Consider the following 27,939-nt stretch of genomic DNA (forward strand, 5'->3'; position numbering starts at 1 on the left):
AAGGCAGGGGCTGTGCCCTCCTGGCCTCTCAGCCATAGGCCTGGCAGGAGGGAGGGAGGAAGGGGTCAACGAGGAAACAAAGCCTGCCACTGAGGGGCCCCAAGAAGGGCCACAGGCTGCTTCTGAGGCCAGCAGTGCCCTGCACGGCCCTCGGAGGCCACCCCGCCCCCGCCGCCCCAGGGCTCCCACGGCGGCCCAGGCACGCACCTCGTAGAACTGCCTGTTGATGAGCAGCACGAAGGACAGGACGTCCAGCACCTTGATGCGCACGGCGCTGCGTGACTCACTCCTGGGGGCGGGGCACACTGCTGGGCTGGGCAGGTACACCAGCCGCCACCTCCCCCGCACCAGCCTGAGGTCCGAGGGTTCCTCTGGGCACCCCACCCCGACCCGCCTCGGCGGCAGGCGAGACTGAATCCAGATTCTTGCCGCCTGGACCCAGCACAGCAACATGCACACCCAGAACAGGTGAAAGGCAGAGCACCTGGCCCTCAGAGATGGCCTCTTTCCAGACAACCACCCCACAGGAGCAGCAAGCGCAGCGGCCTCAGGGGACTGACTGTCTGTCTGTCCTACTGGAAGACAAACCCTCTCCCACGCAGTGAGAACCGTCACATTCAAGAACCAGGGAAGAAAGTGCTAACTGTCCTGGTCGTGCACCTACCTGAAGAACCTCTCCATCAGCAGCTGCAGGTTGTGGATCCAGCCGTCCTTCGCTGGATGGATGGACTGAGCCCTGTAGGTTATTAAGTTTAAGAGGGAGGACTCCTGTCAAAAGAAGAAAGACCTGGGGTTAAGAAGCCGCTCAGCCCTTTCCGAGATTTTCTCATAAACCCAGCCCCACGCTGCTGGCCTAGGAGACGAGCCACGCCAGGACACAGGGAGGGAGCCTACACGATAGAGGCTCTGCTGGCCTCAGTGAGGACTCACTGAACACCCACGTGAAAGCCTGGCATCAGGCTAGCCTCTCTGTGCCAGGACGGCCTGCGGCGCGGGGAGCAGACATGCCGAGCACGGAACTGCCAGGCATCCATCTCCCACCACCGAGGTGGGCGGAGATGGAGTTGAGCTGTGCGGAGCACCCAGGCCCGCACGCCTCCAGCCTGCTGACGCCTGTAGACACCACTGCTGGGGCACAAACCCCAGGGGAACAGGAGCCTGCCCGGGCCTTTACTTCAAACTCATGGAGAACCTCCCCCAGACCCACACAGCACCCCTGCCAACCACCTGACCTAAACCCCAGCCCCACTGTGGTGAGGAGAGAGGTGGTCTTACAGGCCTCTGGTCCGCACACCTCTCCACGAGCTCAAAGTATCTCTCCTGCGAGCCATGAAACTCATTCTGGTCACACAGCTCCTCCACTGTGCTCAGCAGGTCATGCACGATGGCGCTCAGCTCTGGGCTGTCCAGGCTCTGCAACACGGGGATGCCGGCACTCAGGAAGGAGCCCACCTCCCTGCCAGGACTCGGCATTGGAGTCCTCAGCTCAAGGCAGCTGGGTCCAGACTCCAGCTCTCCAGCCAGGTGGGGGCATAACTGCCCCGTGCTGGGTGTGCCAGGCACTGCGCTGCTCCTGCCCACTCAGAATGGTGGGTCCCATGGAGTACTGGCGCTGCCTGCAGAGTGGGCCGCCCCCAGGATCTCGCACCTTCTGGGGGCCCCGTGGCGCAGTCTTCCAGCCCATCCCTCCAAGATTAAGCACTGCCTGAATAGTCAGCACCCACCCCTCAGGGACGGGAGCCCAGGCCCCACTGAGTTCCAGTCCTTCCCCCCATGGGAGGCCCAGGCCCGAGCCTGCGTTGTGTGTGCCCGCCTCTCCTCACAGCCCCTGCTCGAGCACATCCTCCTTCCCGCCACGGGCAACGCCTTCCTCCAAAGGTCCACCAAAACGGCGGGCAGGAACTGTTTTCAGGGTCTACTTGCGGCCGTGGGGGTGACCCGGCAGGTTACACTGTCCATCCTGACTGATGCAGCTCCCACCCCCTGCCCACCTACGACACAGTCCTGCTCCAGCTGACAGAGCGTGTTTGGGAAAAACAGCCATCTTCAGTGGACCACGAGCTGACAGCCCTGAAAATCATCAGGGGACGTGGTGCAGCGGGCTCTGAGGGAGGGCCCTCCCGGCTGACCAGTCCATAGTCCCGGTCTCCCCATGCCAGCCTTCCTGCCCACCTCACCTGGAGCTGCTGGAGCAGACGCTCGATGATGTTCAGCAGGATGTCCCAGGTCACGGCCTGGAGATCCCTCCTGTACTTCTTGATGAGTCTGGTTATGGAGAGGACAATCTCGTAGGACACCACCTCATTCGGACAGGTCATGGCCTGGAACACGGGGCATGTGGTGGTCAGCTCCTGCTAGATCTCGCAAAGGAAGCCCCAGCACACAGCCCTCCCTCGGAACACAGCCTGAGACACTTCGCTTCCACACATCTCACGGGCCACAGAAACAGCACCTCAGGAGCCCAGAAGTGTGTATTCTATGCTGGCTCCAAAGGGCCTGATGGAGCCAGACCGTTCACTTCAAATTCTGGGCCCCGAATGACCGGCCTCATGAAACGCAAGCCATGCATAGAGAGCATGCCCTCCCCAGCCAGGACGACCCTGATCAGGATGCGGTGCAAGCCTGGACACCACCCAGCTCATCCGTTCGTCTGGTAAGCCGAGGAGAGTGTGATCGCCCCAGCTCACGAGAATGCCGTGACAACTACGTGAAAACACACAACAAAGTGCTCCAGACCCCACTAGGCAATGCAGAGACATGAGCTACCATCTCTGGCCCCATTCTAGAATAAGAGCAAGGCTGCCACTTGACCAAGGGAACTGTCAAAAGCAAGCATGCGGCTATCCCCAAGGGACTCTTGAGCAGTCCTGATGTTAATTGGCAGAAAATGAAATTCATAAAGTATAACATCTGCTTGCGAATGAACCCTTCAAAGGCCCCACATCTCATCCCTACAGGCAAAGCCCTGTCCCTGCAGCAGACTCCAATCTGACAGGCCTGACCCAGCTGAGGGGAACCCCCCCACACTCGCCAGCCTACCATGGTGCGGAAACTAAGTTACCTCATAAAACGATGGCAACACAGATGTTGGGGAGTTCTTGAGAGAATAGAGCCGGTGGGCACCCCAGAGAGCCATGCCAACAAAGAACACGGCTCCTCTCAGCAGCGGTGCATCCTCCATGTAGGCTCTGCAAGTATCCCCGGGAACACAGGACATGAGCAGAGGGCAGCCCAGTGTCTGTCAGGCTCCAGCAGCTTCTCCAGAGGTCCCTATGCTTCTGAGGTGGGAGCCGAGTAGGGGAAGGGATTGCACAGGGGGCTCAGGGCAGCACAACTATGCAGCCTGTTCTCACATTTGCTCAACAGTCATCACGCTGACCGGCTGAGGAGCCACACGAGCTGCCAGGACACAAAGGCCCTCGGCCTCATGGTGCCGACAGCCTCGGAGAAACAGGTGTGACCCAAATGACTGCGTAAACTAACGCTAGGGACCCCCTCAGGTTACAGCTGAGGAGGAGCCGTGGGACGTGAGAGCAGACCTGCTAGGACCATCGGGGAACCAGGCACAACACTGAGATGTCAAGGACACTCAGAGAAACTCAACCCAGGCGGCAGGACATTCCAGCAAGACGAACAGTAGTGCAAGGCCCAGGGTGGCCAGCAGAAAGGCAAGACGGAGGAACAAGAGGCTCACAGGCTGAGGGCACTAGGAGCCACTGTGGCTTTAGGCAGAGAAGGACACCGTCAGATCTGTGTGGCTGCCGTGTGGAGGACTGGACTTGGGAGGCCAAGAGTGGGTGCAGGAGAGCAGTGAGCAGGTGAGCGCTGAGGGTGCGGGTGGGGCCGGGGAGTGGACCGATGAACCATCTCAGGGCAGAAGTGACCGGCCCTGTGATGGTCTGGCTGCGGGAAGTGAGGCAGGCCTGGGGATGCGGCCCTCCTGGAGGAGGTCCATGTGTGGAGGGGGGTCGGGAGCTCAGGCTGAGTATCCTGACTTCACCAGCAGGAGGAGGACAGGAGCAGAAGACGTATGCCCCAGCTTAGCGCTCCCTTATGGAGCAGCCCCCCACCAGCCCAGGAAGCTCCCATCAGCCTGTGCTGGGCCAGAGCCCACATGGGGAGCCCTCCTGGGGATCCCCGCGGCCCCCGAGCTGCCCGCACCCTCGCCCACAGGGGCCGGGCGACCCGCACTCACCTGTCCTCCATGATGCGGCACATGTGGTAGATGGCACTGTGGCCCAGGTGGGTGCCCAGGAGGTTGCGCATCAGCTGGGAAGGGACACGCTGCCGTCGGACGGGCAGACACGAGCCCCAGGCCTCATACGGCCACGCCCTGCAGCCCTCCACGCCCAGCTGCTCTCCGCCACCTCCTCCCAGACACAGGTACCCGAGTTTGCCCTCAAAATGCCACCAAACCCTGGCCTCCGCTCGGCCACTGGGAAAATGCATTGGCTTCCCTTAGCAGGCCACTGTCTGGGAGTGCCGGGAGCCAGAGGCCATTCACTGCACGCCAGACGGCCCTTGTCCCATGCTCGGGCTGACTTATCACCTCCCCTGGGAAGTCTCTGTGGAATGGAAGTGGAGACCCTACCTTCCAGCAAGGCTCACAGAGCTCCTTGACGTTGATGGTGCGGCAGAGGGTGACGATGAACAGGGGGAGGCTCTCGGCAGGCAGACAGTTGTAGCAGACCACGGCATCCAGCACCTGCAGAGACACCTGGGGGGCGGAGAGAGGGTCAAGCCGGCCCTGCCTCCTGCCTGCAGGGATGGCACACCTCCACCACTTCCCACCGATGACCCTTTGGCCAGTGACGATCGCCCTCCCTTTGCCAAAGTGGCCCTCCTGGGACCCTCAGAGTCAGTGAGTGTCTGGGAGGCCCTGCTCCATCCTAGTCACAGTGGGTCATCCCGTCATAAACCATGACCCCACAACAGACGTCACCCAACTGGCCTTCCTTACAGGAGAGTCCTGAGGCTCAGAGAGGCCAAGCAGCATGCCAGAGGCCACCCAGCTGGTGAGCGGCAGCACAGGGCTTGACCCCAGGGCCCAGGGTCTCAGTTGCAACACCACCTGGCCTGCCCAGGAGGGTGGAAGGGACCGTCCCTGGGGGGAGGGGGGCCTTGTGGGGGGTTACTGACCTCTATGTCCACGGAGGACACAGTCTGGACACACAGCAGGCAGACCATGCTGGGGAAGAAGCACAAGGCAGCTGAGAGGACACTGCCCAGAGGCCAGGTGGCTCCACTCTACTTCCTGCTTCCTCGACAAAGTCAGTTAAAAGGGCGGCTTGCCCTCCCTCAGGGCCCGCCTCCCCACCACTGCTCGTGCGCGTGCGGGGTATGCAGCACCAACACCGCACCCCTGCCTGCAGGCTGCAGTGTTCTGAACAAGTGACGAGAAACAGTAAACCAGTCACCAGGTGACGTCACACATGTCACAAATGCCATGTGGAAAATGGCTCTGGCCACTTCCAATGTCTCATTTAATGGTTTCAACAGCTTTATTCACCCTGCAGAGCTGAACTGCCGGCATGAGACAGTGAGACTGTGATCAGGCCAACGTGACTGAAAGGCTTTCTTACTGGACCATGGATGCGATGTATTCATCAAGGTAACAGCTATTGAATTTGACTAAGTTCACGAGCACCAGGAGGAATTCGGAGGACAGGCCGACATCCATCCACTGCAGGACAAAGTCCGCTGGGGAGAAGAGAGCACCGTCCATACAACTCACCCCCTCCCCAGGAAACCGTGTCCCCATCCCATTCACTGCTGGAAACCACATCAATGGTCCCCAGGGAATGACAGGCGGGCCACCAGGGTGCTGACGGCAGCTGAGCTGGAGCCCCAGCAGGCCAGCGAGTCACAGGAGCTCACCAGCACCCAGGTGCATGCAGGGTCTGGGCTGGGGAATGGGTAGCCTTTGTGCATCTGATGCTCACAGATGCTTACCCCTGATGCTGGGGGTGCAAACAGGGAGTAAGAGTCTAGGAGGGCCTCCCCCGACAAGAGACACAAGCATTGTTCAGTTCCTAGCCAAATAAACTTGGGACAGAAAACGTGACCACTGCCTTAGTGTCAGCACCTGTGCCAGAGCAGGGCCGACAGCTGAGGCCCATTTTCTAATTTACGGAACAGCAAGGCCCAAGTCAGATTCACTTCTTCCTCTGCCCTTCTCTCCCCACAGCAGTGACATGAACTCTAAAGATCATGGAAACTCACACTGTAAGGACAACAGGGAGGACGGCCAGCTAAGGGAAGGATTAGGAGGCCAGACTCGCGTGAAGGGGAAGAAGGAAGACAGGCAAGGTGGCCCTGGGCCCCAGAAACCTCAGGACACTCTGGGCAAGACCCAGCCTGAGGCCTGGGTTGACAGCACGCTCTCCAACAACAAAACTCAGACCACCTCCTGCCTGCCCAAAAGACATGTCCAGACCCTAGTCCCCAGAGGTCAGAGCCAGCAGGTCTGGAGCGAAGCCCAGAACTGTGCATTTTCAACAAGCTCCCCAGGAGCTCTGGGCAGCTGAAGCAGGCTGCACACAGGTAAGCAGACCTGGGTGCTGCAGTGCCCTCTTCAGGCCGCCCTTGTGAACTGCAGCTCTCCCTCTGGACCCCGAGGCCTTGTGTATCTCGGATTAAATCTGATCACCAAGGCCAGAGAAACCTCACACCCAATGTGGCACCCACCCAGCTCTTCTTCCAAGTAGGTGATGTGTCTCCCATTGTCTGTGAGGGCCTTGAAAACTTCCAGTCTCTCGTGGAGGTCTTCATTAGAGGGGTAATCCTTAATGACCTTGAAGAAGAGGGCCCTGAGAACGCCCAGGCGGTCCCCCTGAAGACAAAACCATGGGGTCAGCAGTCAGGATCCCCTGGGTTTCCCAGGCAGCTGTGAGAAGTTCTGGAAGTGCCACGGGCCCCAAGACTCCCAGCCCTGGGGCTGTCTCCCTCCCCTAGGAAGCAGCTGTGAGGGACCAGATGGGGAGGGGATCGGGCACGCTGGTCATCAGCTGACCTGTGTGTGGAGCACCTACTAGGTGCCCAGGTCTAGACACGGGGGCAGGCACTCAGCAGGGGCCAATGCACCCCACCCTCAAGGGGTGCTCACGCAATGACAACAGCGGCCTAGCCAAGCTGAGGTGGGGGCTTCTCGGAGCAGGGGTGGAGGGCATGGAGGAAACCAGCCAGGAGGAGAGGGGACCGCCCGGGCAGGAATGGCGAGGGGCGGCCTGGGTGTTCCAGCAGGGCCGGACCCCAGGGAGCAGGGACGGGAGGTCAGTGAGAGCAAGACAGCAACGGCACACTTGTGCCAGCACCACTCCTCACGCGGCACAGACTGCCTCGTTTACGCCCCAGAGGAGGAGGAGGGACAAGCACCCTCACTGGACAGGGGAGGTGGCGGTGGCTTGTGCGGGTCACAGAGATTGGAGGGGTGACACACGTGCCCACACGAGCAGTGCGGCTGCGGGGCGCTGGGCACCAGCCGACTTGTGCGGGGTGCCGCCACTAGACGCGAGTCCGGCGTGCTCAGCACGCGGCCGCCCTTACCTGCCCCTGCACGATGGCCTTCAGCAGGGCCAGCACCGCATGCCGAGCCTCGGGCGGCCGCTCTGGCTGCAGCAGGTCCGAGACAGCCTTCCAGAGTGCTTCCACTGCATGCTACCCGGCAGAGAGGGGATGGCGATTGGTGTGCTGGCCCCTCAGCTCAGAGGACAGTCTCATGGGCACAGGACAGAGCAGAACAACATGCTCTTCTGACTTGAACTCGCTTCTCTAAAGCCCTCATGTACATGTCACAGCCTGCAGCGAGCATGAGCCTGACCAGGGGAACCTTCAAGCCTGACCAAGCGCCTTCAAACCCTAGCCGGTCCTTTAACCCTCACCAGGCCATAGGCTGAGGGCAGGGAGGAGGGCAGGTGGGCCAGGGAGGCTGTCCTGGCTGCCCCTGGAGGTCAGCAGGGAGTTCCCAGAGCTTGCTCAGCCTCTCTGGGCAGTCACCTGAACACGCTCAGAACCAGCAGTGCCAGAGTGATCCCCGGGCCTGCGACCTGACCCAGGAGCCCCGCGCTCTGGTTCCCCCTAGTGTGAACAAGCCAGCTTTGGGCTACTTAGCACTCTACCCCAACTCTGCCTCTGCTAAGTACTCTGTGCAGGTTCTGGAATCTGCTTTCTAAGTCTACCCAGCCCACGAGGGAACTGAGCCCTTTCCCCAGAGCTCTTTGAATCAGCCTCTCATATCACCTTCCTTTCCCCACTTCAGCCAAGGTTTCCAGACCAGTCACCCTTTCCTGCACTCACTCCTCTTAAGAGGGGGGCTAAAATGTCTTATAGATGCAGTCTGACCAACACTCCGACCAACTCCAGACACCTCGGAACCTCCCCTCCTCTGTCCCATTCCCTGTACTCCTCCCGATGCAACCTGAGCCCCCAGTCTACCCGGGCCTCTGAGGCCGAGCCGCGCATTCACTAGACGGCACCCCGGTCATGGCTCCCTTTTCTGCACTCACACCGACAACTCTGAGAACTCTGACGCCTATCCTCACATTTATCCCTGGTGAAGTGCAGCCTGCACGTTTCAGATGGTCTGCAGAGGATACAGGGGTCACTCTCCCCCAAGCAGATCTGAACCCGCCACGTATGAGACCCACGTCTAGCCCTGTGTCACTCGCACAGAAGTGGGGCGGCAAGGCGAGTGCACAGACCTGGAGGAACTCTAACAGCAGCGCCCCCTCTGTCCACAGGACGTGGGAAAGAGCCTGGAAGCACCTGTCAGAAATAAACATGCCTACATCTGTGAGGCTGCTTAATGCCACCCAAACGTCTCTCCCCAAAAGACTCTCCTCCAAGTGTGTAATGTGAGAGGACAGTGACCGTGCATTTCTGTAAGCCACCGCAAAACCTCTCCCGAATCTGCTAAAAGAGCCTAACCCCTTGCTCCCCATCTCCACACGGAACTGGCCTCTCAGAGTTGTGCTCAGGACATTTCCAGAAGCTTCCCTATCACTAAGTGAAAGAAGTCTCTCAGTCGTGTCCGACTCTTTGCGACCCTATGGACTATACAGTCCATGGAATTCTCCAAGCCAGAATACTGGAGTGGGCTTTCCCTTCTCCAGCAGATCTTCCCAACCCAGAGATCGAACCCAGGTGGCCTGCATGGCAGGATTTTTTTACCAGCTGAGCCACCAGGGAACCTCTCCCCATCACTAAGACAAGACTAAATTTCTCAAACGGTGTGCAACAGTTCCTTAGCAAAGTCAGCTGTTAGTCCTGCTCCTAGAAAAAGCCAAATCAGCCTTTAGTGCAGTTCACATGAATCTGTCCCGTCACCCACTCGAGACACACCTACCTCTTCGAATTTCTTCGTTCTGGCAACCTCACAGATCTGCCCTATCACCCGGATGCGATTGTTGAGGCCACATTCAACACTCAGCTCCTGGAGAGATAAAGAAGGCAAGGGGGTCCCGGCTCAGGGACCAGGTCTCCTTACCTGTGAATCACAGGGCACTCTAAGAACTGCCCTGTCTTACCAACACTGGAGACGTACAGCAGACCTCTTGAAACCAGGAATCACTAGTTGACCACTCCCACCTTAAGGGAGTGAGAACAAACAACTTTTTTTTTCACAGCTACACTTTTTTTCACTAAAAAAAAACCTCACATATGAAACTCACCATTGTAATGACTTTAAACTATATAATTCAGCTTTTAGTATATTCAGTGCTTGCAACCAGATCCACTAATTCCAGAACATTTTCATCACCTCAAAAGGAAGCTTCACTCCTCATCCCCTCCTCATCCAAGCCCTGGCAAAAACTAATCTACTTTGTCTCTATGGGTTTGTTTATTCTAGACACTTCATATATACACAATCATACATTAATGTGAGACTTTGCGATTGGCTTCTGTCACTTAGAATGTTTTCAAAGTTCATTCATGCTTTTGCATGTTATCAGTGCTTCATTCTTTTTGGCAAATAACAGTCTCTCCATCCTATGGATGTATCTATCGTATTTTGCTGACACCTTCACCAACTGATGAGCATGTTGGTTGTTTCTGGACAGGAAACTTTAAAAGCACAAAAATTCAACATTATTTATGGGCAAAGCACTGACTAGGCACGTGCTGGGAGAGTCTAACACACGCAAAAGAGTGAAGACTTACATCTTCCAGGAACTCTCAAATTATCAGTTACACCTGGGCATAATCCTAATCACCTGCAGAGACCGTGGTGTTCTGGTCACATCTAGTGAAACAGATTTTCTTAACATCAACATCTGAATACGAACTCCAGTGTACTGGACCAAGTCCCCAAGATCCTGACTTCCTGAATACCCAGAGGAAAACCATCACCACCATGATGCTGGGGACAGCAGCCCCACAGAACCTGGAGACAGGTCAAACTCAGCGTTCCCTGCACCTCCCATTCAGCAGAGAAGACCCAGGCAGCTCACTCACTCTCAGGATTTCCGCGGTGATGATAAACTCAGTCTGTTTGCCCTCTGCAGACCTGGGATTTGGCCGTGGAGTCCCCAGTCCCAACAGAATCTTGAACTTCTCCTTCAAGCCTGAATCTTTGCTTGCTGGCTTAGCCATGCTGGGCAAGGACGCACCAGAGGACTCCTCTGTGCCGAGAATCAGGCAGAGACCTCAGGAACGACTCTGCCCGCCCGCCCCCCAGCGGACCGCCGGCCGCCCGCGGACCCTAGGTTCCCGGTGTGCACGACCTTTCTTCCTCCCACAGCCCCCTGGAGACCTCCACCACAGCCAGGCGGTCCCAGCCAGAAATAAACCCATGAAGGGCCCGGCCGTCCGCCCGCGCCTCCTGACTCAGTGCGTGCGGTGAGAGAGGGGCCCCGGACGGCCGCCGCGGGGTCCAGGGAGCCCCGATGTCTGCCGTCTCTCTTCGCCCCGTGTGTGGGAGGACTGTCGGGGGGACGCCAGGAACAGGGACCACCCCCCTCCGCAACCGCCACGGACTTAAAGCCAAGGAATGCTTGGAGCTCCAGGGTCAGCCTGAGGTGGGCGCGCCCGAGGGCCGGGCGCGACACCGCGGGGTCCGCCCCCGCCGCCTCAGCGCGGGGCAGGCCTGGAGGGGCAAACGTCCCCCGCCGTCCCGTCGGGGCCGGCCACCCCGCGGGCCGAGCCGGCGCCTGCGGCCCGGACGCCGCGAGCCACTCACCACTCACCCCGCCCGCCGCGCGCCGGGCTGTCCCGGGGCGGAGAACCCAGCACACCCCGGGCCACAGGCCGCCGCCGGAAGCGCGACCCGCACTTCCGGCCGTGGGAGGGGACTGTGGGAGGGAGCCGAGGGCCGCCGCAGCGCTTGCTGGGAGGCGTAGTCCTGGGCAGCTCTCTGGCCCGAAGGCCGGGCGAAGGGCTGGTCACGTGGGAACAGCGCGGGGTCAGCCGGGAGGTGTAGTCCGCAGGAATCCGCCATGAACGCGGCGGGAGTGAGGATGGTGGTGACCCGCGCCCGGAGCCGGGGGACCGGGGCCAGCCTGCAGGGGGGTGGGGAGAAGGCTGCGCCGCTCCGGAGCGGAGAGGCGGCTGCAGGTAGCACCGCGCCCGAGGTGGGGCACAGGAGGAGAGGCGGGGAAGGGAACCTTCAAGGGACTGGAGGCTGGGGTCCCGGTCGCACGTGAGGGCTCCGCGCCGCGAGGGCTGGTACCCAGCAGCCTCTGGCGAGCTCCTGGGCTTCACGTCGGGGGACAGCGGGGCGGGCCGTGAGTTCCCGCCTTGAGCTCCGTTCCCAGCAGACAGGGGCTGAGTTCGGACATTCCCACCTCCTTCTCCTACATCTGTTCAAGAAAGATCTCCCAGTCCCACTAGCATGCTCTAGGGAACGCCACTTGTGCCAGGCCGACTGCGAGGCGCACTGGCCCTGTCCTGAGAGCTGCTTCCAGCTCAGAGGTCCGGTGCCAGGGACACTCCCAGCCAGGTGGTTTCTCCCCCTGCTAGACGGTGCCTCTGAGAGAAAACGGGAAACGGCGTGACTTTCCTTACCATTTACATCCGTGTTAGGGACCTACATGTTTCCTTATTGAGGGCTTACTTTGGGACTCAGTGATGAGTGAGGATGACAGGGCCCCTGCCCCTTGTCCTGTCTGGATGTCTGCAGGACTGGGCAGAGGAGGATTCCCACAGACACCCAAAGACCCCAGGAGTAGCCCAGACGGACAGGATGACACACTGGGCAAGAAGCATGGCGGGGGGACAGGCACAGTGGGCACGAGCATTGATGCCAGGGCAGTTTGGAGTGCTTCACAAGTAAAGAGGAAAACCAATGAAAGGTTTCCAACAGGAAGTCACACGACTTAATCCAGATTTTAGAAAGCTCTCTCTGATAGCGTTGAGACTTGAGCGGGGGCTGCCATGGTGGAGGCTGTCACTGGCGTCCTCATGTGCGGCAGTGGGCTTGGCCGGAGGGGCAGCGCCATAAGGAAGGCTGACCTGGCCCAGAACACGTGCCGTACAAGCCAGAGCACCCCCGGCTATAGTAGGTGATGGGTGATTGTTGAACAAATGATACGGGATGAGATAGCAAGTAGGGCAGTGCCCACATCTAGTGGCACTTTTTGCAGAAGGGAGGAAAAGCTATGGCCCCGTGAAGCGTCAGCGGAAGGCACGAAGACTGAGTGTGGCCTACGAGGCCTCAGAAGGTGAGAAAGGCGAGGGGCCCGAGCGTCTCCAGGCACCATCCTGGGAGCCTCAGGACTGGCGGCGGCAGCTGGACAACATCCGGACCATGAGGAGTGGGAAGGACGCGCCTGTGGACCTGCTGGGGGCTGAGCACTGCTTTGACCCCAGCGCATCCCCAAAGGTAGGCAGGGACCCATCTGCTGGTGACCTCTTCTGAATAAGACACTCGCTTCCTCTCAGGTCTCTAGCAGGGACAGCTGGCACATCAGGGGTGTTGGGTAACATTGGCTCAGAGAGGGAGTTCCTTATACTTCACTGGCCCAGAGCCTGGTCCTGAGACCAACCTGATTCCAATCCCAAGTCTGCTGCCTTGGACTTGGGCCTCAGTTTGCTTGTCTGTAAAGTGAACCGCAGCATCCTTTGCGAAGTGATAGCAAGAGTAACCGAGCAGTCGAGCACTGGCATCGTGCCAGGTGCGGTTCTTTAAGCCTCATAGTGATCTTGCAAAGCAGGTGCAGTTATTTTCTTCCTAAGTGGAGAAACAGATCTAAGCCACACACCACACACGCCCCCTTGGCCAGGCCCGGGGTGACACGTGGAGATGAGTAAAGGGCTTGGCTGGGGCCTGGCCCACGGTGAGCACCCAGGACCCGCCGCCACCCTGGTGCCTGTCCATGTGCAAGCAGGTGCGGAGGTACCAGGTGCTGCTGTCCCTGATGCTCTCCAGCCAGACCAAGGACCAGGTGACAGCGGGCGCCATGCAGCGGCTACGGGCCCGGGGCCTGACGGTGGACAGCATCCTGCAGACGGACGACAGCACGCTGGGCGCGCTTATCTATCCCGTGGGCTTCTGGAGGGTGAGCCAGCCTGTGGCCAGCAGGCCTGGGGGCGCCACTGGCTTGCAGAAGGTGTCAAGGAGGCTGAGCAGCTGTGGGGTGGGGGGTGGGGGGTTGCCGGGGCAGGCATCCCTGGCTGTGAGTTTCCCCTGGAGCCCCAGCCTGCCCTTGTCTCTCTGACCAACCCACAGGGGGCTGGGCGGTGGGGCCTCAGTCCAGACCCCAGAGCTCCTTGGCCTTTCCTGTCTGCAGCCCACCCCTTCCTTCCTCCCCCTCCCTGCCCAGCCGCCTGGCCCTTCCCTTCCTCGCTAAGGCTGCCCACCCACTTAGCCCTTGGTTGACTCGGAGCCTCCCTGGAGTGCACGGCCCCTCCCCTCGGGAGCAGCAGCAGGCCACCGGAGTACAGGGTGGCGGGTGGGCGGGGCTGTTTCCCCTTGGCACTGGCTTGGGCTGCAGTTTGTCAGATGGGTTTTAAATAGCCCTATCCACTCAGGCCCAGGATGGGAACTGCCCTGCTGGCCTGGCAGCAGGCGGGGGAGCCCCAGTCTCCAGCCTTCCTTCCTGAAGGCCCAGGTGCTGTTGAGCCCAGCTGCTGACATGGCTGGCCCTTCTTAGCCTGCCTGGTCTCCCGTGGGGAGTGATGGTGCAGGGGGAATCAAACCAGACCCCACACACTTGTCCTGGGGCCCAGGCAGGTGGGAGGTAGGCAGGCCTGCACTGGACCTCCCTTGGCCTTCCTGCTGCCCTTGGCAAGCAGGTGCCTCTGAGTGTGTCCTGAACGGTGATGGGTAGCTCTGGGCACCTGGGGGTCTTCTCTGCGCCTCGTCCTCCCCAGTCAGGCGATATCCCTGGCCTCCAGGGCTCACCCCCGCAATCTTTCAGAGCAAGGTGAAGTACATCAAGCAGACCAGTGAGATCCTGCAGCAGCGTTACGGTGGGGACATCCCAGCCTCCGTGGCAGAGCTGGTGGCGCTGCCCGGCGTCGGGCCCAAGATGGCGCACTTGGCCATGGCGGTGGCCTGGGGCACCGTGTCAGGCATTGGTGAGTGGAGCACACGCGAGGGGGGAGTGGCCGGCTCCAGGCTTGCTGGCTGCTGTCAAGGTTCCCCACGTCCCCAGCTCAGGTCTCCTCGTTCACAACTCAGCCCAAAGGATCAGGAGCGAGGCCGCCCCACCCAGAGACAGGTACTGACAGGAGGAGTTCCCGTTTGCTGAGCACCTGCGGTTGTGCTGAGCCCCGGGGGAGGCCCGCGGCCAGACTCGGGACTGTGCCGCCTGAGCGAGAGAGACATCAGACAGCTCCCCACTCGAGAGTAGAAATGCTGACGGGGCGTTCAGGGCACCTCGGGAGCCAGCCTGGTCTGGGGCGTCGGGAGGACTTCCTGAGGAGGTGATAAATCATCCAAGAGCTGAGTGGCGAGGTGGGCTGGCCAGGCCAAGAGGAGGAAATGCGCTCCAGGCAGAAGGAACAGCATCTGCCCAGCTGCGGCGCGGGGGAGAGGCCAGAGCACAAGACTCTGGGATGAGCGTGGACAGACGGGAGATGGGACCCCAGGGGGGTGGGGGCGGCCTGTCCCCGGACTCCTCTCCTGGGTCCTTGTGGCGCATCCTGGCCCTGGAGGATCTCCGAGTGGAGACAGACCCCGGCGTTGGGGTGGGCCAGCCTCCTCAGATCTTTGCCCAGTGGGTTGGGGCTTCCGAGGCCTCACGACACAGGCCCAGTCGGCCTGGTAACCAGGCCTTGACCCATGACCCATTGTGTGCCCCCACCCTGGCACTTCTCAGGGTCTTGTGCAGAGGAGCCAGGAGAGGCAATCAGGAATGCCCCAAGGCTCCCGTGGCTGGTGCAGCCTGCCCCTGGGCTGGGGACCCCTTCCATCTACTGCCCATGGGAGGAGGAGGGCCCCGCCCCCATCGCGGCAGGAGCTCAGAAGCCCTGATGGGCAGGAGCCCGGCCAGGGCAGAGCCCCCACCCCCACTGGGCTCCCACAGCTACCAGCCGCTCAGCAGACACTCGAGCTTCTCCTGGCGGCTGTCCTTGGCTGCCCGTGTCCAGGAGCGGGCGGGCGGGTCTGTGGACCAGCGGAGTGTGAGAACCGTGTGCTTCGCGGTTGTCTGTGGGCCCAGCCAGCTGCAGGGTGACCCTGGCAGGGGTGGGGCACATCCCCCTCCAGTAGTAGCTGGGCACCCTCCCAGCCAGGTGATCCTGGGTGAGGCACATGGCCTCTCTGAACTGGGCCACAAAGCAGGGGAAGCATTTGCTCCTGTTAGCAGCCCAGAGGTGCAGAGCCCTCTTGGACCGGCCACCCGGGGGGTTCACAGTGCGGTGCAGCCCTGGGTAACTTACGGGAGCGCTCACCTCCATGTTACAGAGAAAGAAGCCGAGCCTTGGTGACCCCAGGGTGTGACTTCTCCATTCGCCTGCTCTCCCTGAGCCCCCGGGACGCCTGTCACAGCTGTTGGGGGAGGGCTGAGCCTTTTTCCAGGCAGCTAGCAGCAGAGAAGTGAGCTGCTGCAGGAACTCGCTTTCTTGCTTTCTCTTGGGCAGACACGACGCGGGGAGGAGATAGGGACCGCATCTGGTGAGGGGAGGGGGCCCCACCGAGCAGGTGCCCCAGCCAAGCCCCCCGGGTGGCCGGTCAGGGGAGCAGGGGCTGCGGCCAGGTGGACGACAGCTGCAGCTGTCCTGGCGGCGCTCACCGCTCCGTCCCTGATGGTACAGTGGCAGGTGCTGTCTCTGCGGGCCGAGCTGCTGCCATCCAGCCTGGCACCCACAGCCAGTGCCAGGAGGCACTGCTGCACCCTTGTGTAGAAGGCCAAGACCTCTGGGTCTGGCTCCAGCCCCTGCCCAGGCACAGGCCCAGGCAACCTTTGCAGTTCTGGGCCCTCCTCAGATGCTGGGGGGGGGGGGGGGCAGGGAAGGAGCCATGGGGACCCCCCACCCACCCACGTTGGGAGCCACGGGCAGGGATGGGCAGTCTGGCCCAGTGAGGCTGCCGAGTGTTCACCCTCCCCCATTTCCAAGCAGCAGTGGACACACACGTGCACAGAATTGCCAACCGACTCAGGTGGACCAAGAAGGCAACCAGGTCCCCAGAGGACACCCGCAGGGCCCTGGAGGAGTGGCTGCCCAGGTGTGCCCACCCCCAGGGTGGGGCGGGGTGGGCTCCCTCCCTGCCTCCCTCCACACTCCACACTGATGACCCCCACCCCCACAGGGAACTGTGGCGCGAAATCAACGGCCTGCTGGTGGGCTTCGGCCAGCAGACTTGCCTGCCCGTCCACCCACGCTGCCAGGCCTGCCTCAACCGGGCCCTGTGCCCAGCTGCACGGGGACTCTGAGGGCCTGGGGCCTCTGCCCGGCGCCACTCTGGCCACTGTCTGTCTGTGCCTTTGCTGGGGAGCCGTAGCCTGTTTATAATAAAGCTTGGGGGTTGTTTGTAGTTAGGGTCTGGCTGAGTTGTACCGGGGCCGGGGCGGGGGCGGGGGGCAGGCTGGAAAGCACACGCGTGAGCTGTGTGCACACCCATGCTCACATGTGTCTGGAACAGGGCGGCCTGGAAGCCTGGGATGGAGACGTGACGATCTGGGCTGCGGGCGGGGGCGGGGGTCGTGGGAGCCAGCTGCAGCCAGCTGTCTGGAAGCCTGCAGGGGACGCCGGCTGCCTCCCTCAGCAGCTGGCTGGGGACCTGGGAACACGCCCTCCTGAACTTGTGCCCCGAGAGCCTGGCCCCCACCTTGAGGCCCCACCCCCAGTATTTACACAGCCACCTGGCCTCACTGGAAGCCAGCAGGCCCGGGAGGGCCAACACAGGGCAGAGGCCTGACCTGCGTGCTCCTACAGGGGGCCAGGGCCCAGTCTGGGGACAGGAGGGCAGAGCTCCGAGGCACAGGGGTCCCCAGTGTGCTGGGAGGGGCCAGGCAGATAGATCTGGGGAGCGGAGGCTGAGGAAGGGGGCTGTGTGCCTCAGCTAGGTCTTGGGGCGCCACAGGCTGCCGCCTCCTTGCCCGGACCATGGCCCCCCCAGCCCCCGACACGCAGGCTCAGGAAGAACAGACAGCCAGGGTCCAAGGAAGGCCTGTTTATTCCGAGGGCGCGCATGCGCTATGGCTTGTAGGGCAGACAGCAATGTCGGTCGGTGGGTCGGGATCTGGGCAGAGGGAAAGGCAGATCGGGGTTTCTCCCAGGAGGCTCCCGGCAGGGGCCAAGCCCTGGAGCCTGGGATCCTTCCTGGGGGCTGCCCTGCAGGGACGAGGGGCCTGTCCAGAGGTGCCCTCCTCAGGGGCACAGGGCCTCCATCCTCAGACTGCCCACCCCAGGACGGGACAGAGGGCAGCTCCCACAGCCCCTGCCCTGAAGCCTGCGAGCCCCCAGCCCAGTCCCTGGGACTCCCACTTGGGATGGCTGCTGCTGAGGGGGTTGGGGGGAAATGGTGTGCAGAGAAAGGTTTGTTTTATTGCAAGTATTTAGAGAGCAGTCCTGAGGGGGTGGGGGCGGGGCTCTGCTATTAAGTGGAAACATATGTGGAGCTAGAGCTCTTTCTGGAAAAAAAAAAAAAAAGGCAAAAACACAAATTCCTGTAAGTCAGCAGGCCCAGGCAGTCAGCACGGCGGCCAGCCGCGGGTCACCACCGCCCCTCCCCCCCTTCTCCCCCTGCCCCTCACTGTCTCTCTGGGTCTCTCACATCTCAGGGGCTCCCTCTGCCCATCCTGCGGCCACACTCCCCTAGCACCCCGCGGGTGGGGGGCAGGACGGGCTCCCGGGGGCACGTGCTGGTTCCTGGGTGGTGGTGGGACCACCCCAGCTTAGGGGGAAGGATGCCCCCTCCAGTCCACCGGGGCATGGGGCGCTCTGGGCAGTCCGAAGGGCGAGGCCCAGGCCCGTGGGGAGGAGCCGGCGGGGAGCAGGCAGGGGGGCTCAGAAGTTGCTGAAGATCTCGCGCTTCCGGTTCCAGTCCATCTGTGGTGCGCGCTTGTTGACCCTGGTGGCCCTCGCCTTCTCCTTGGCCTCGGCTGCCGTGGGGCTCAGGTGAAGGCCGCTCTCCTGAAAAGGGTCTCGCTTCCATGTGCTGCCGTCCTAGGGGCGGACACGGTGGGTGGGTGGCCAGTGAGCCCTGGACCCCAGCCCCCATGCAGGTGGCCCTTCCCAGGGAGCTCACGCCAGAGGCCACCTGGCGGCAGGCCCAGGAGGGCTTCCTAGAGGCGGTGGCCTCACGGCCCAGGCTGGCAGCGCCACAGATGCCCGCCCCCAAGGCCTCAGGCCCCCCAGCCTGTGAGCAGCAGCACTGGAGGTGGAGGGGCACCCACTACCTCAGTGTCCTTGTCTAAGCCGGGCAGGTCGCTTCGGGATGAGCACACGGAGCCACCATTGAGCTGGGAAACCAAGGGTGAGGTGTGGCTTCAGGGGCCCGCCCAGGAGACTGTGCACACCGAGGTGCACACGTGGACACACGCGTGCACACACCAGAGCTGCATTTACTCTTGCATCTGGCAATGGCACTGAGCCTCTACTGCAACCTGGAGGTGCCCGAGTGCCCTGTGGGGTGGGTTGTGGCTGGGCCCGGACAGGGGCCAAGGGGCCTTAAAGCTGGGAGTACAGGGCCGGGCTCAGTCTCACAGCCACGCAACACCAGGACCGAGGTCTTAGGAGGGGCTCTGTCAGGCCCGGGGATGCCCAGGAGTGCCCCTGTGGTCCCCCGAGCCCACCCTGTCCACTCCCACCATCTCACCTGGACTGAGCTGGTCCCGTTGGTGACTGGCGATGGCAGTGGGCCTGTGGGGATAGTGTGTAACTGACCACTCGGCCCCCAGTGCTTCACCCCAGCCCTGGGCCCCAGGGCAGCCGCCCACCTTCCACATGCTCCTCGGTGGGTGTGACCCTCAGCCGCTTGAAGTGTTCATCCGTCTCGGGGTCCACCACCAGCAGCTGGGCCTCGTCCTCCCGTGCCTTGATGCTGGCAACCACCTCTGCATGGCGCAGCCCCTCCACATTCTGCCCGTTCACCTGCCGCCAGCACAGGGTCAGTGCTGCCTGCGGGCAGGTCCCCACCAGCCCCCCAAGCCACCCGGCCAGGTGTGGCATCAAATATTCATCAGCGCCGTCACCAGCCGCAGCAGCAAGAGGAGCACCAGCTCAGGTTCCCGGAATCTCCCTCCTGCAGAGGACCCGGGGCCCAGACACACAGACGTGGATAGATACACACGGACACACCCACAGGCACACAGTGCAGACAGACACACACATAGATATACATGGACACACAGGCCCGCAGGCACAGACATGTGGGACGTGGGCCCAGACACACATACACGTGGACGCGCACACACACACGGAAGGACCCAGGCACAGACACAGGCACGTGCAGCAGAACACAGGTGCAGCTTTGTACACGCGGGGCAGCCCGCTCCCCCCGCCCCGGCGGCCGGTACCTCTATGAGCCGGTCCTGGGCACGCAGGCCAGAGTGGGCGGCGGGGGAGCCGGGGTCCACCGAGCGGATGTACTGTCCAGGCCGGGACTTGTCGCTGTGCAGGTTGAACCCATAGCCCTGGGGGCCCTTCCGCAGGTGGCAGAGCCTTGGGCGCAGCTCCCTCAGGGGCCCATTGGCATCCTGCAGGCGTCAGGGGCAGCACTGAGGCTCCAGCTCTGACCTCCTCCCACCTGAGAGATGCTGACCCCCGAGGCCTCCAGCCCACACCCACCAGCGGCTGCCAAGGCAGCACTTGGCCTCATACCCCCACCTGACCGCAGCCCCGCGTCCCAGAGACCCGTCCTGGGGCGTGGGGAGGCTTAGGCCACCTGCGATGATCGAACTTTGGGATCTTGGACAAAGTCTTAGTTTCCAAACCCCCAATGGACCTGTGATGGGATCACAGGCCTCACGGCAGGGTTGGGAGAATCCACTGGGTCAAGTCTAGGGCCGGGCACAGACCCGAGACGAGGAGGGAGCAGGCGAGGTGAGCTGCCCCACGTCTCCGTTCCAGGAGGGCGGCCCCGCCCGTTGAGTGTGGGGCTGCCGGGGTAGGGCTCCAGCTTTGTTGACACTCCCACAGGTCTCCCTGGGGCTGGAGGCAGCGGCTGCGGCTGTGTTTGCCTTCACATTCCAGAGCAGCTAGAGCGGCCCCCACCCCCACAGGCTGGAGACCAGTGAGCGAGCAGAGGAGCCTGCCTCCCACCTGCCCTTCCGGCCCCAGGGCCTCCTGGTGCCCTGAGGGTGCCCACCCACACCCCAGGGCCCTGCCTCCGTTTACCTCTGGCATCCTGCAGTCGGGCTCTGGGCCAGGGGGTACAGGGGGGCCGTGCAGGCAGGGGCCAGACCCCAGGACCCCCACCCTGCCAGGGCCTGAGGCAGTGACCAGCCCTAAGTGGCCAGCGGCTGTGGCGCTGGCGTTCGGTCTAACATGGCGGTGGCCGGAGGGAGCGGGCGGCCAGCAGCTCAGGTTTCCCCAGCGCTTGGGGCTCAAGTGTGCGTGCAGGTGAGACTCTGCGGGGCGGGGGTGCTCACCGGGGCCTGGCCTTCCACCTCCCTGTGTGTGGCCAGGGACACTGGGCCAGGCGGGGGGCCACACTTGGGAAGGCCAGCCTCCAGGCCGCCAAGCTCACCCCAAACCCCTCAAATCTGACTGTGGCCACCCTGCTGTGGGACCAAGACTGCCCTTCTTACAGGGTGGTACCTCGTCCCAGCGGCTGGGCCCTCCTACCAGTGGGGAACACCTTCCAGTCCAGCCTGGGCCCCTCCTCCAGGCACCCGTCCCTGATCCCCAAAGCATGCCCCCCGGGAACCCTTGCTGCAGGCCACCATCTGCCCCAGAAATTCCAGGGGCCGGGGCTGCCCCTGCTCCTCCGTCCACCAAGGGGATCAGCCGGGCAGACACCCGGGTTCTCCGGGACCCCACAGACTAGTCCCTCTCCAAACACAGCTGCAGTCTCAGGTGTGTGGCTCGAGGTGACTCTCGGGCTCGCGCTGTCAGACCACAGGTTCCGAGGCTGGCCAGGGCCACGCGGGACCCTGGACGTGTGACGTGACCACACGAGGTAGGTGGATGTGGGCCCAGATGGCGGAGGTGCCTCACACGGTCATAGAGACCAGACATCCAAACACAGGCTTGCAGACAGGCTCCACAGACCCCTGCGGTGACCCATGGTGTGAGAGACAGCCCTCGGCACCAGGCCGCAGGGCTCTTCCCACGCCCTCGACAATGGTTCCAGGCCGAGGTCTCTCAAGGCCCCCAAACAGGAAGCAGGACTAGGGGGCATCCGGGGCCATGAAGCCGGACTGAATGCAGTCACTTCCGGTTCGAGGCCACACTGGCGATCTCCCTGCCTCAACCCAGGACAGCCGTCTCCAGCTACTAACATCTGACCCACATCCTTCACATTAGGATCAGAGTCCAAGGAGTGCCAGACTCAGCACTGGACCCTCAAGTTGGGGGACTGCAGTGGCCAGGGAATGAGGCCAGTGGCCTGGGGACCCAGCGGGAGGCCCCGGGGGAGGCCCAGCACAGCAGGCCGGGAGGAGGTGCAGGCTGGCCCAGCGCATTGCTCACATTCCTCGCTCCAGCCTGGCTCAGAACTCTTCCTGCCGCCTCCCAGCTGGGCCCTTGGGCTTCCAGGGGCTTCCAAGCCCCAGTCCCAAACAGGCTGCCCCAGAGCTGGACAAGTGCTTGACTCCCAGCCCTGCCTGTGACCAGTCAAAGAGGCTGGCATGGGGGGTAACTCTTGGAGCCAGGCTCTACAGCCCCCATATGGTGACTCACCAGCCCGGGCAGAGAAAGGCCCCCATTGTTGCTCAGAGTCCAGCCTGCTCACACCAGGGTACCCAGGGTCCCCTCTGCCAAGCCTGGGTGCCAGAGACCTAAGCTGGGTGCCGATGACCTCACTGCCCACCCCGCCCCCCAACCCGCCTGACCTGCACAAGACCCCGAGACGGGCTCTGTGGAGGGGTTCCCGGGGCCGGGGCAGATGGAGCGGCGTTCCCAGAGCGGGCCATGGGAGTCAGGACAGATGCGTCGGGCAGGGCGTCCAGCTGGAGTGGCCTGAGCTCTCGGGCCAGCATGGGCTGCCACCCCATTTATCCACCTCCCACTGTGGCCCAGGCTCCCCAGGGACGGGTGGGGACACGGGGCTGAGTCACTTTGGGGAACAGGGTGGTGACTGAGTCCCCCTCCCCTGCTCAGGCTCCAGCCCGGCGCCCCCCACCAGCCAGGTTTCCGTCCCAAGAAAGGAAGGAAGGAAACTGCTGGGAGGCCCTGCCCTGCTCCCAGGACCCAGGGCTGGGGAGGCCAGGAGGCCAAGGAGGGTACGCTGGCCGCCAAACAAGAGGCAGTCCTGCTGCAGCTCGGGGGGGCGGGGGGCAGGGAACAGGAACCAGGGGGCCCCCAAAGCCTGCCTGTAGGCTCTGCACGCCCTGCAGGACCCTGTCGCCTCACTCCCCCGAAGGCCTCCAGAACTGGGTGTGAGGGGAGGTGGGCCTGGGGCCTGCCACACCCCCGTGGCTGGCACCGCCGGCTGCCCCATCTCTGATGGAGGCGGGCCCCCATCACCACCGTCAGGATCAGCTGCACTGCAGCTGTAGCCACCCCAGCGCAGCCCGAAGCAGGGCTGAGTCACCGCTGACAGCCCTGACAGCCCCCGCGGGGAGGGCCCGCCACACCAGCGTCCCCCCGCCCCACCTCCCGCACCCCTGCCCAGGACGGGAGGAAACTGAGGCTGCGAGAGCCAGAGGGGCCCTCCCTCCCTCAGGGCAAACCACCATCTTGGTCCTGCAAGCTGCGCCATCTCTCCTGGGTTCTCCGATCCCACTGCCATCGAGGTCCCACCAGGGCAGCCCTGTATAGGAGCATCGTCCACGCAGGCTCCCTGACGGCCCACAGGGGCAGAAGCTAAGCCTGGTTTACGGAGGTCGCAGAGCCCCCGCCCCTCCTTCCCGTGCTCTGAACTCAGCCAATTAAATCACGGCTCACTGGTTGGCGGTGCTGGGGGCGGGTGGAAACCGCGAGACCCTGTCTTCAGGGACTCCTCTGACCTGGGGCCCCATCCCCAGGCCAGCCCCCACCTCGGAGGGACCGGCCACACGGGCCCCACTTTGTTCCTCTAAAAATACACCCAGCGGAAGACCCCTCCTAGGGCTTCCTGCAGCCCCCAGAGCCTGAAATAGTGGAGGGGGAAGGTCCCACCCAAGGACAAGGTGCCTCCCCATCCTCCAGATAAGGCCCGAGGGCAGCTTTTTCCACAGGAAGGTGAACTCAGCCATTTGTGTCTAAGTCAATGGACAAACGCCCAGGGCGCTTCCTCCTGGGGGTGAGGTGCCCTGGGAAGGAGGGAGGCTCCAGCTCTTAGGTGGGGGTGTGCTCAGCCAGCACCCTGTCCCAGGGCTCCCCTGAAACCACAGATCTGACCCTTAAACCCCTACTGTGGCCTTTAGTGGCCCCGGGGCAAAGTCCAGACTCCAGGACTTGGCACTGTGGCCCTAACCAACCCCCAGCCTGCCCTCGAGCCACAGAGAACAAAAAGGGTGGCAGGGCTTCGTGCCCACGCCTGTGCCCAGGCTCCCCCCTCCCCCCACTGGGAGTGCCCTTCCCCCCAGGGGAAGCCCGAAGCCCCCCAGCACCCCGGTCACAGGCCCAGCAGCTTGCCAGGGACACAGCTGGGCAAGGCCAGGTGTCAGGGCCTCCTGGACACCCAGAAACTGCCCTAGGCTAGTGGTTCTCAAAGTGGGGCCTGGGGAACCCCTTGGCTTGAATCCTCCTTTAAGACTTTTTTTTTTTTTTCCTTTTAAAAATAAAAGAAGGTAGTAGGACATGAAAGCAGTCCCACGGGGCTTCCAGGAGGTCTGGACAAGCAGGCTCAGGAGAGCTCTAGGTGTTACGCCAACAAGGCCACCCCTAGGCCTGGCTGCCCAGCAAGAGGCAGAACTGGACCGCCCCCACACCTCGCCCCCAGCTGCTTCCCAGCTGACTTTTCCAATCCGAAGCGGGCAGTGAGCAAGGGGCAGGTACCCCAGCCCCAGCAGACCCTGCCTGGAGAGTCTTCTCAGTCCTACAGAGGAGGGCCAGCCCCCTCCATGGCCGTCACAGCACAAGCAGGCTCCTCATACGGACGGACAGACAGACAGACACCCAACACAGGCACAGAGCTGAGCATGCTCGGTCCCGGGACACCCCAGCAGCCCCTCCCCAGGTCCCTCAGCCCCCAGGCCAGGGAGAGGGCAGCTCATCAGAGTAACCTGTCCTTCCTGGGACAGCAGCTCTGATGAGCATCCCAGGGTAGAGGGCCCAGATGGGGCGGGGACCAAGGCCAGGCTGCTGGGCCGCACGGGCTGAGACCATGGGCTGAGGGCAGAAAGGGTGGCTCCAAGGAGCCGAGCGAGTCGTCAGCAGGGGCAGAGTAGGGACCCAGAGGGGCAGCGGAGGACGAGACGGTGGTGCAGATGAGGCCAGGGTGGCCCCTGTGAGCAGAGCCCGCCGTACCTCCTGGGTGGCCTCAGAGCTGAGGCTGCCCGCTTGCGCCCAGTCTGGCTTCGGCTCCCAGGGGTCCTGGGCCGGCGGCAGCCCTCGCCGGGCCATCTCCTCGGTGCAGGTCAGCTGCCGCCGGCGGAGCTCCTCGTCCGTCTCCTTGTCCACCACCAGCAGGCACGTCTGCCCCTCCACGGCCTTGATCCTCTGCACCACCTGGGGTAGGCGGGTGTGGGACTGGGTCACGGCCGGCACTGCAGGCAGCACAAGGGCAGCGGCCCCACCCCGGGCTGGCCCAGGGCAGCAGGCAGGCCGCGAGCTCAGGCAGCGGTGGGCGGCTGGACCGAGAGGCCCGTGGCCCCACCCCCGGCTCCAGCAGCTGCCTCCCTCTTCTCCCCGGGCTGCAGGCACCAGGGCCCAGGCTGCAAGGGCCCGGGAAGTGACAACGACCGTGTTCGGCTGGGCTTCAGGTTTTCAGTCTTCACGTGTGTGCATGCGTATGGCCTGCGGCCTGCAGCCTTCTAGTTCAAGGTGTCCCTGGGTCTGGGTTTGAAGGGGAGAAGTGACTCCCTGGGTCCCAGGCTCAGGGTATCTGTGCCTATCTCTGTCTTTCCAGGAGTGGAACACAGTCTAAACTTCTGCCTCTAGGCCTTCTGTTCTCTTCCAGACCACGACCTTGAACCTGTTCCTGCTGGACCTGCAGGGAGACCACCTGGGGTCCTATGGCAAGGCGCCTACTCAGGAGCACACCCACAACCCGGAAAGCAGGATTCAGAGGCCATAGGCAGAGGTGGGCAGGGGTAGGTGTGGTTACGAAGTGTCTGTGAAGTGTCTAGAGCATGTGCAAGGCCATACCTGCCAGTGTGTGCCTGCAGGAGGGCAGTGCCCACTGGGCATTGGTGTAGGGAGGCTAACACCCGATGCCTCCCCAAGGCCTCAGGAAGGACCAATGGGGCCCAGTAGATGCTTTCAAAAGAGGAGGGTCTGAACAAGGCCCGTCTTTGCCCCAGCCCTCCTCTGCATCTGTCTCTCCCCATCACCCCCAGAGTCACAGGAACCCTGGACCCTGATGCTTCCTGACTATGGGACCCAGACGAGTCACCCAGTATCTCCAAGTGTCAGTTTTCTCATCTGTAAAATGGGAACCAGAACTGTACATTCTCCCTGCCAAGACAGTAGGAAGGTCTCACAGGGTCCTGTGTGTGAGGCTCCTAGAGACCAGCACCCTGGGAGGCCTGGGACAGGCAAGCTTCACTCTTAGGGCAAAGGTGGCAGCGATTATTAAACAGAAGCCAGGCCCCGGCTTGGTCAGGCCCTCCCCATGGCCTTTCCGTCCAAGCTCTCGTCCCTGACCCTCACTCTCCTTCAGCAAACAGTCCATCCAGCTGACACTCTGAGTAAAAGACAGAAGGACAGCTGACAGGGGGAAACACAAAATCTCCAAGGACAGAAGCAAAGGGCAGCCCCGAGCCCAACCAAGAGCCAGTTTATGAATCTCAAGGCCCAGGGCTGGTCCTGCAAAAGGTAGGGTGAGGGTCACAAAGAAACCTAAGTAGAAGGGGTGGAAGAAGACTGGTCTTGAGCCATGTGAGTCCCTGGTCAGTGAGAGATGGACACCCCCTGGGGGTTAGAACCTACAGAGACTCTCCTGGCCTTTATCTTCCGCTGCAAAAGGCAGGGGGCTGCGACCTGTGATCCCAGCCAGGTCGCCCAGCAGCCTCTGAGGACAGGAATGTGTTGCTGCCAGCAGCAACTCCCACCAGGATCCAGACACCCTGGGCCAGGACACACACTAGTACACCAGGCTGCAGACACACACAGGAGGATACACACAGCCTGGCCGGCAGACACACAGCTGGGACACACATACACGCAGCCATACACAGGAGGATATACACACACACACAACCCAGTCACACACCTCCAGGCAGGCAGACCCGTACACACACAACACACACACACACATCTAGGGGTGCAAACCTGTATACTCACATGCACACAGTCCAGCACACACACTCACTCAACCGATGCCAGCACACACCGGTGTGCCCTCGCTGTGAAATCCACGGCAGGTACACTCGAGGGCCCGGCACATTCACAGACATACCCAGTCGTGTACACACGCACATATATACACGCTGGTAGAAAAGCACTGGGGTCCTCAGGCTCACGGAGACCCCCGAGGTGCCAGCTCCTCCACACACTGCCCTGCGGCCGGAACAAGACCAAGAGCGAAGAGCCAGGACTGAGACCCGGAGGAGCCGCAGTGCGGGCCCCTCCTTTGCCAGGATCCACCCCCCTCGGGGCAGGACCGACCGGGGTGGAGGAGGCTCGGAAGGAGGCCGGCTGCCGCGGCCTCGGGGGCCACGTACCCCACCTCTCCACGGGAGCCCTCAGAGGCCCTTGTGCCATGCCCTCCTGCCTCGGAGAAGGGACGGAGGCCTGGACGCAGGCAGCGCCGAGCCCGGTGGTCACCGGCGCGGGGCAGGGGCGCGCGCTGGGGCTGCGGGGTGGGGGCTTGCGGCGGGTCTGCGGGCCGGCGGGCCGATGGCGGAGCGCAGACACCCACCTGGTGGTGCGTCTCGCCCTCCACGTTGACGCCGTTGACCTCGACCAGCCGGTCTCCGGCGCGCAGCGCGGCCGCCTCGGCCGGGGAGCCGGGCTCGACGCGCCGGATGAACTGCCCGCGGCGGCCCTTCTCCCCGTGCAGGTGGAAGCCGTAGCCGTGCTCGCCGCGCACCAGGCGGCACAGGCGCGGCCGCAGCGGCTCCGGTGAGGCCATGGCGCCCGCTGCCCACCGGCCGGCCAAGGGCTGGCCACGGCGCTCACGCCCGTCGCAAGGCGGGCAGGGGCGCGGGGGCCGGCGCGGGGGAGGCGCGGAGGCGGCGGCGTCGCTGAGGACCCGGTGGCGGCCTCGGAGTCTCCCGCTCGGCTCGGCTCCTGTCGCCTCCAGTTCGGGCTCGGGCTCTGGCTGCGGCGCCGCCCCCGCGCCCGCCCCTTCTCCGCCCCCTCCGC

General features: G+C 62.7%; 3 protein-coding genes across 16 annotated transcripts in view; 1 reads left to right on the top strand and 2 right to left on the bottom strand.

The window, feature by feature from the left end:
* Window positions 1-11,308, bottom strand: part of TSC2 (TSC complex subunit 2) — a 29,821-nt gene extending 18,513 nt beyond the window's left edge. For 5 of the 10 annotated variants that reach the window (XM_043456126.1, XM_043456127.1, XM_043456125.1 and 2 more), the window contains exons 1-13: window positions 10,453-11,170; window positions 9,344-9,430; window positions 7,546-7,656; window positions 6,688-6,832; window positions 5,583-5,700; window positions 5,140-5,188; window positions 4,592-4,717; window positions 4,196-4,269; window positions 3,062-3,188; window positions 2,178-2,321; window positions 1,276-1,413; window positions 665-768; window positions 208-289 (exon numbers count right to left, since the gene is read on the bottom strand). In XM_043456126.1, coding sequence (XP_043312061.1) covers window positions 208-289; window positions 665-768; window positions 1,276-1,413; window positions 2,178-2,321; window positions 3,062-3,188; window positions 4,196-4,269; window positions 4,592-4,717; window positions 5,140-5,188; window positions 5,583-5,700; window positions 6,688-6,832; window positions 7,546-7,656; window positions 9,344-9,430; window positions 10,453-10,590 — 1,443 coding nt within the window. In that variant the 5' untranslated portion in view covers window positions 10,591-11,170. The other 5 variants (XM_043456129.1, XM_043456128.1, XM_043456121.1 and 2 more) reach the window with 4 other exon arrangements.
* A 94-nt stretch (window positions 11,309-11,402) lies between these two features.
* On the top strand, window positions 11,403-16,915 carry NTHL1 (nth like DNA glycosylase 1). 3 transcript variants are annotated; one of them, XM_043456131.1, is made up of 6 exons: window positions 11,403-11,550; window positions 12,579-12,817; window positions 13,323-13,493; window positions 14,355-14,514; window positions 16,501-16,606; window positions 16,691-16,915. In XM_043456131.1, the coding sequence occupies exons 1-6, from the start codon at window positions 11,433-11,435 to the stop codon at window positions 16,812-16,814; spliced, it is 918 nt and encodes a 305-aa protein (XP_043312066.1). In that variant the 5' UTR covers window positions 11,403-11,432; the 3' UTR covers window positions 16,815-16,915. The 3 variants fall into 3 exon arrangements, with proteins under 3 accessions (XP_043312066.1, XP_043312069.1, XP_043312068.1); XM_043456133.1 differs by having other exon boundaries at window positions 11,417-11,550; window positions 12,582-12,817; XM_043456134.1 differs by lacking the exon at window positions 16,501-16,606.
* Window positions 16,916-17,539: 624 nt separating this feature from the next.
* Window positions 17,540-27,888, bottom strand: SLC9A3R2 (SLC9A3 regulator 2). 3 transcript variants are annotated; one of them, XM_043455973.1, is made up of 7 exons: window positions 27,494-27,888; window positions 24,940-25,140; window positions 19,902-20,081; window positions 19,323-19,476; window positions 19,202-19,245; window positions 18,783-18,845; window positions 17,540-18,549 (listed from the first exon to the last, which is right to left on the bottom strand). In XM_043455973.1, exons 1-7 carry the CDS (start codon window positions 27,704-27,706, stop codon window positions 18,391-18,393), a joined length of 1,014 nt encoding a protein of 337 aa, XP_043311908.1. In that variant the 5' UTR covers window positions 27,707-27,888; the 3' UTR covers window positions 17,540-18,390. The 3 variants fall into 3 exon arrangements, with proteins under 3 accessions (XP_043311908.1, XP_043311909.1, XP_043311910.1); XM_043455974.1 differs by lacking the exon at window positions 18,783-18,845; XM_043455975.1 differs by lacking the exons at window positions 24,940-25,140; window positions 27,494-27,888 and adding an exon at window positions 22,380-22,693.
* Between the last annotated feature and the right edge of the window lie 51 nt (window positions 27,889-27,939).

The sequence above is a fragment of the Cervus canadensis genome, chromosome 32, assembly GCF_019320065.1.
Source record: "Cervus canadensis isolate Bull #8, Minnesota chromosome 32, ASM1932006v1, whole genome shotgun sequence".
NCBI classification, from domain to species: Eukaryota; Metazoa; Chordata; class Mammalia; order Artiodactyla; family Cervidae; genus Cervus; species Cervus canadensis.

What these genes read in the sequence shown, in the direction of transcription:
- NTHL1 (XM_043456131.1), top strand. Translation starts at nt 11,433, where the DNA reads ATGAACGCGGCGGGAGTGAGGATGGTGGTGACCCGCGCCCGGAGCCGG. An exon ending in ACCCCAGCGCATCCCCAAAG is followed by an intron (nt 12,818 to 13,322) that starts GTAGGCAGGGAC and finishes ATGTGCAAGCAG; the next exon opens with GTGCGGAGGTACCAGGTGCT. An exon ending in ATCCCGTGGGCTTCTGGAGG is followed by an intron (nt 13,494 to 14,354) that starts GTGAGCCAGCCT and finishes GCAATCTTTCAG; the next exon opens with AGCAAGGTGAAGTACATCAA.
- SLC9A3R2 (XM_043455973.1), bottom strand. Translation starts at nt 27,706, where the DNA reads ATGGCCTCACCGGAGCCGCTGCGGCCGCGCCTGTGCCGCCTGGTGCGC. An exon ending in CCCAGGACCGGCTCATAGAG is followed by an intron (nt 19,477 to 19,901) that starts GTACCGGCCGCC and finishes TGCTGGCGGCAG; the next exon opens with GTGAACGGGCAGAATGTGGA. An exon ending in ACGGGACCAGCTCAGTCCAG is followed by an intron (nt 18,846 to 19,201) that starts GTGAGATGGTGG and finishes TTGGTTTCCCAG; the next exon opens with CTCAATGGTGGCTCCGTGTG.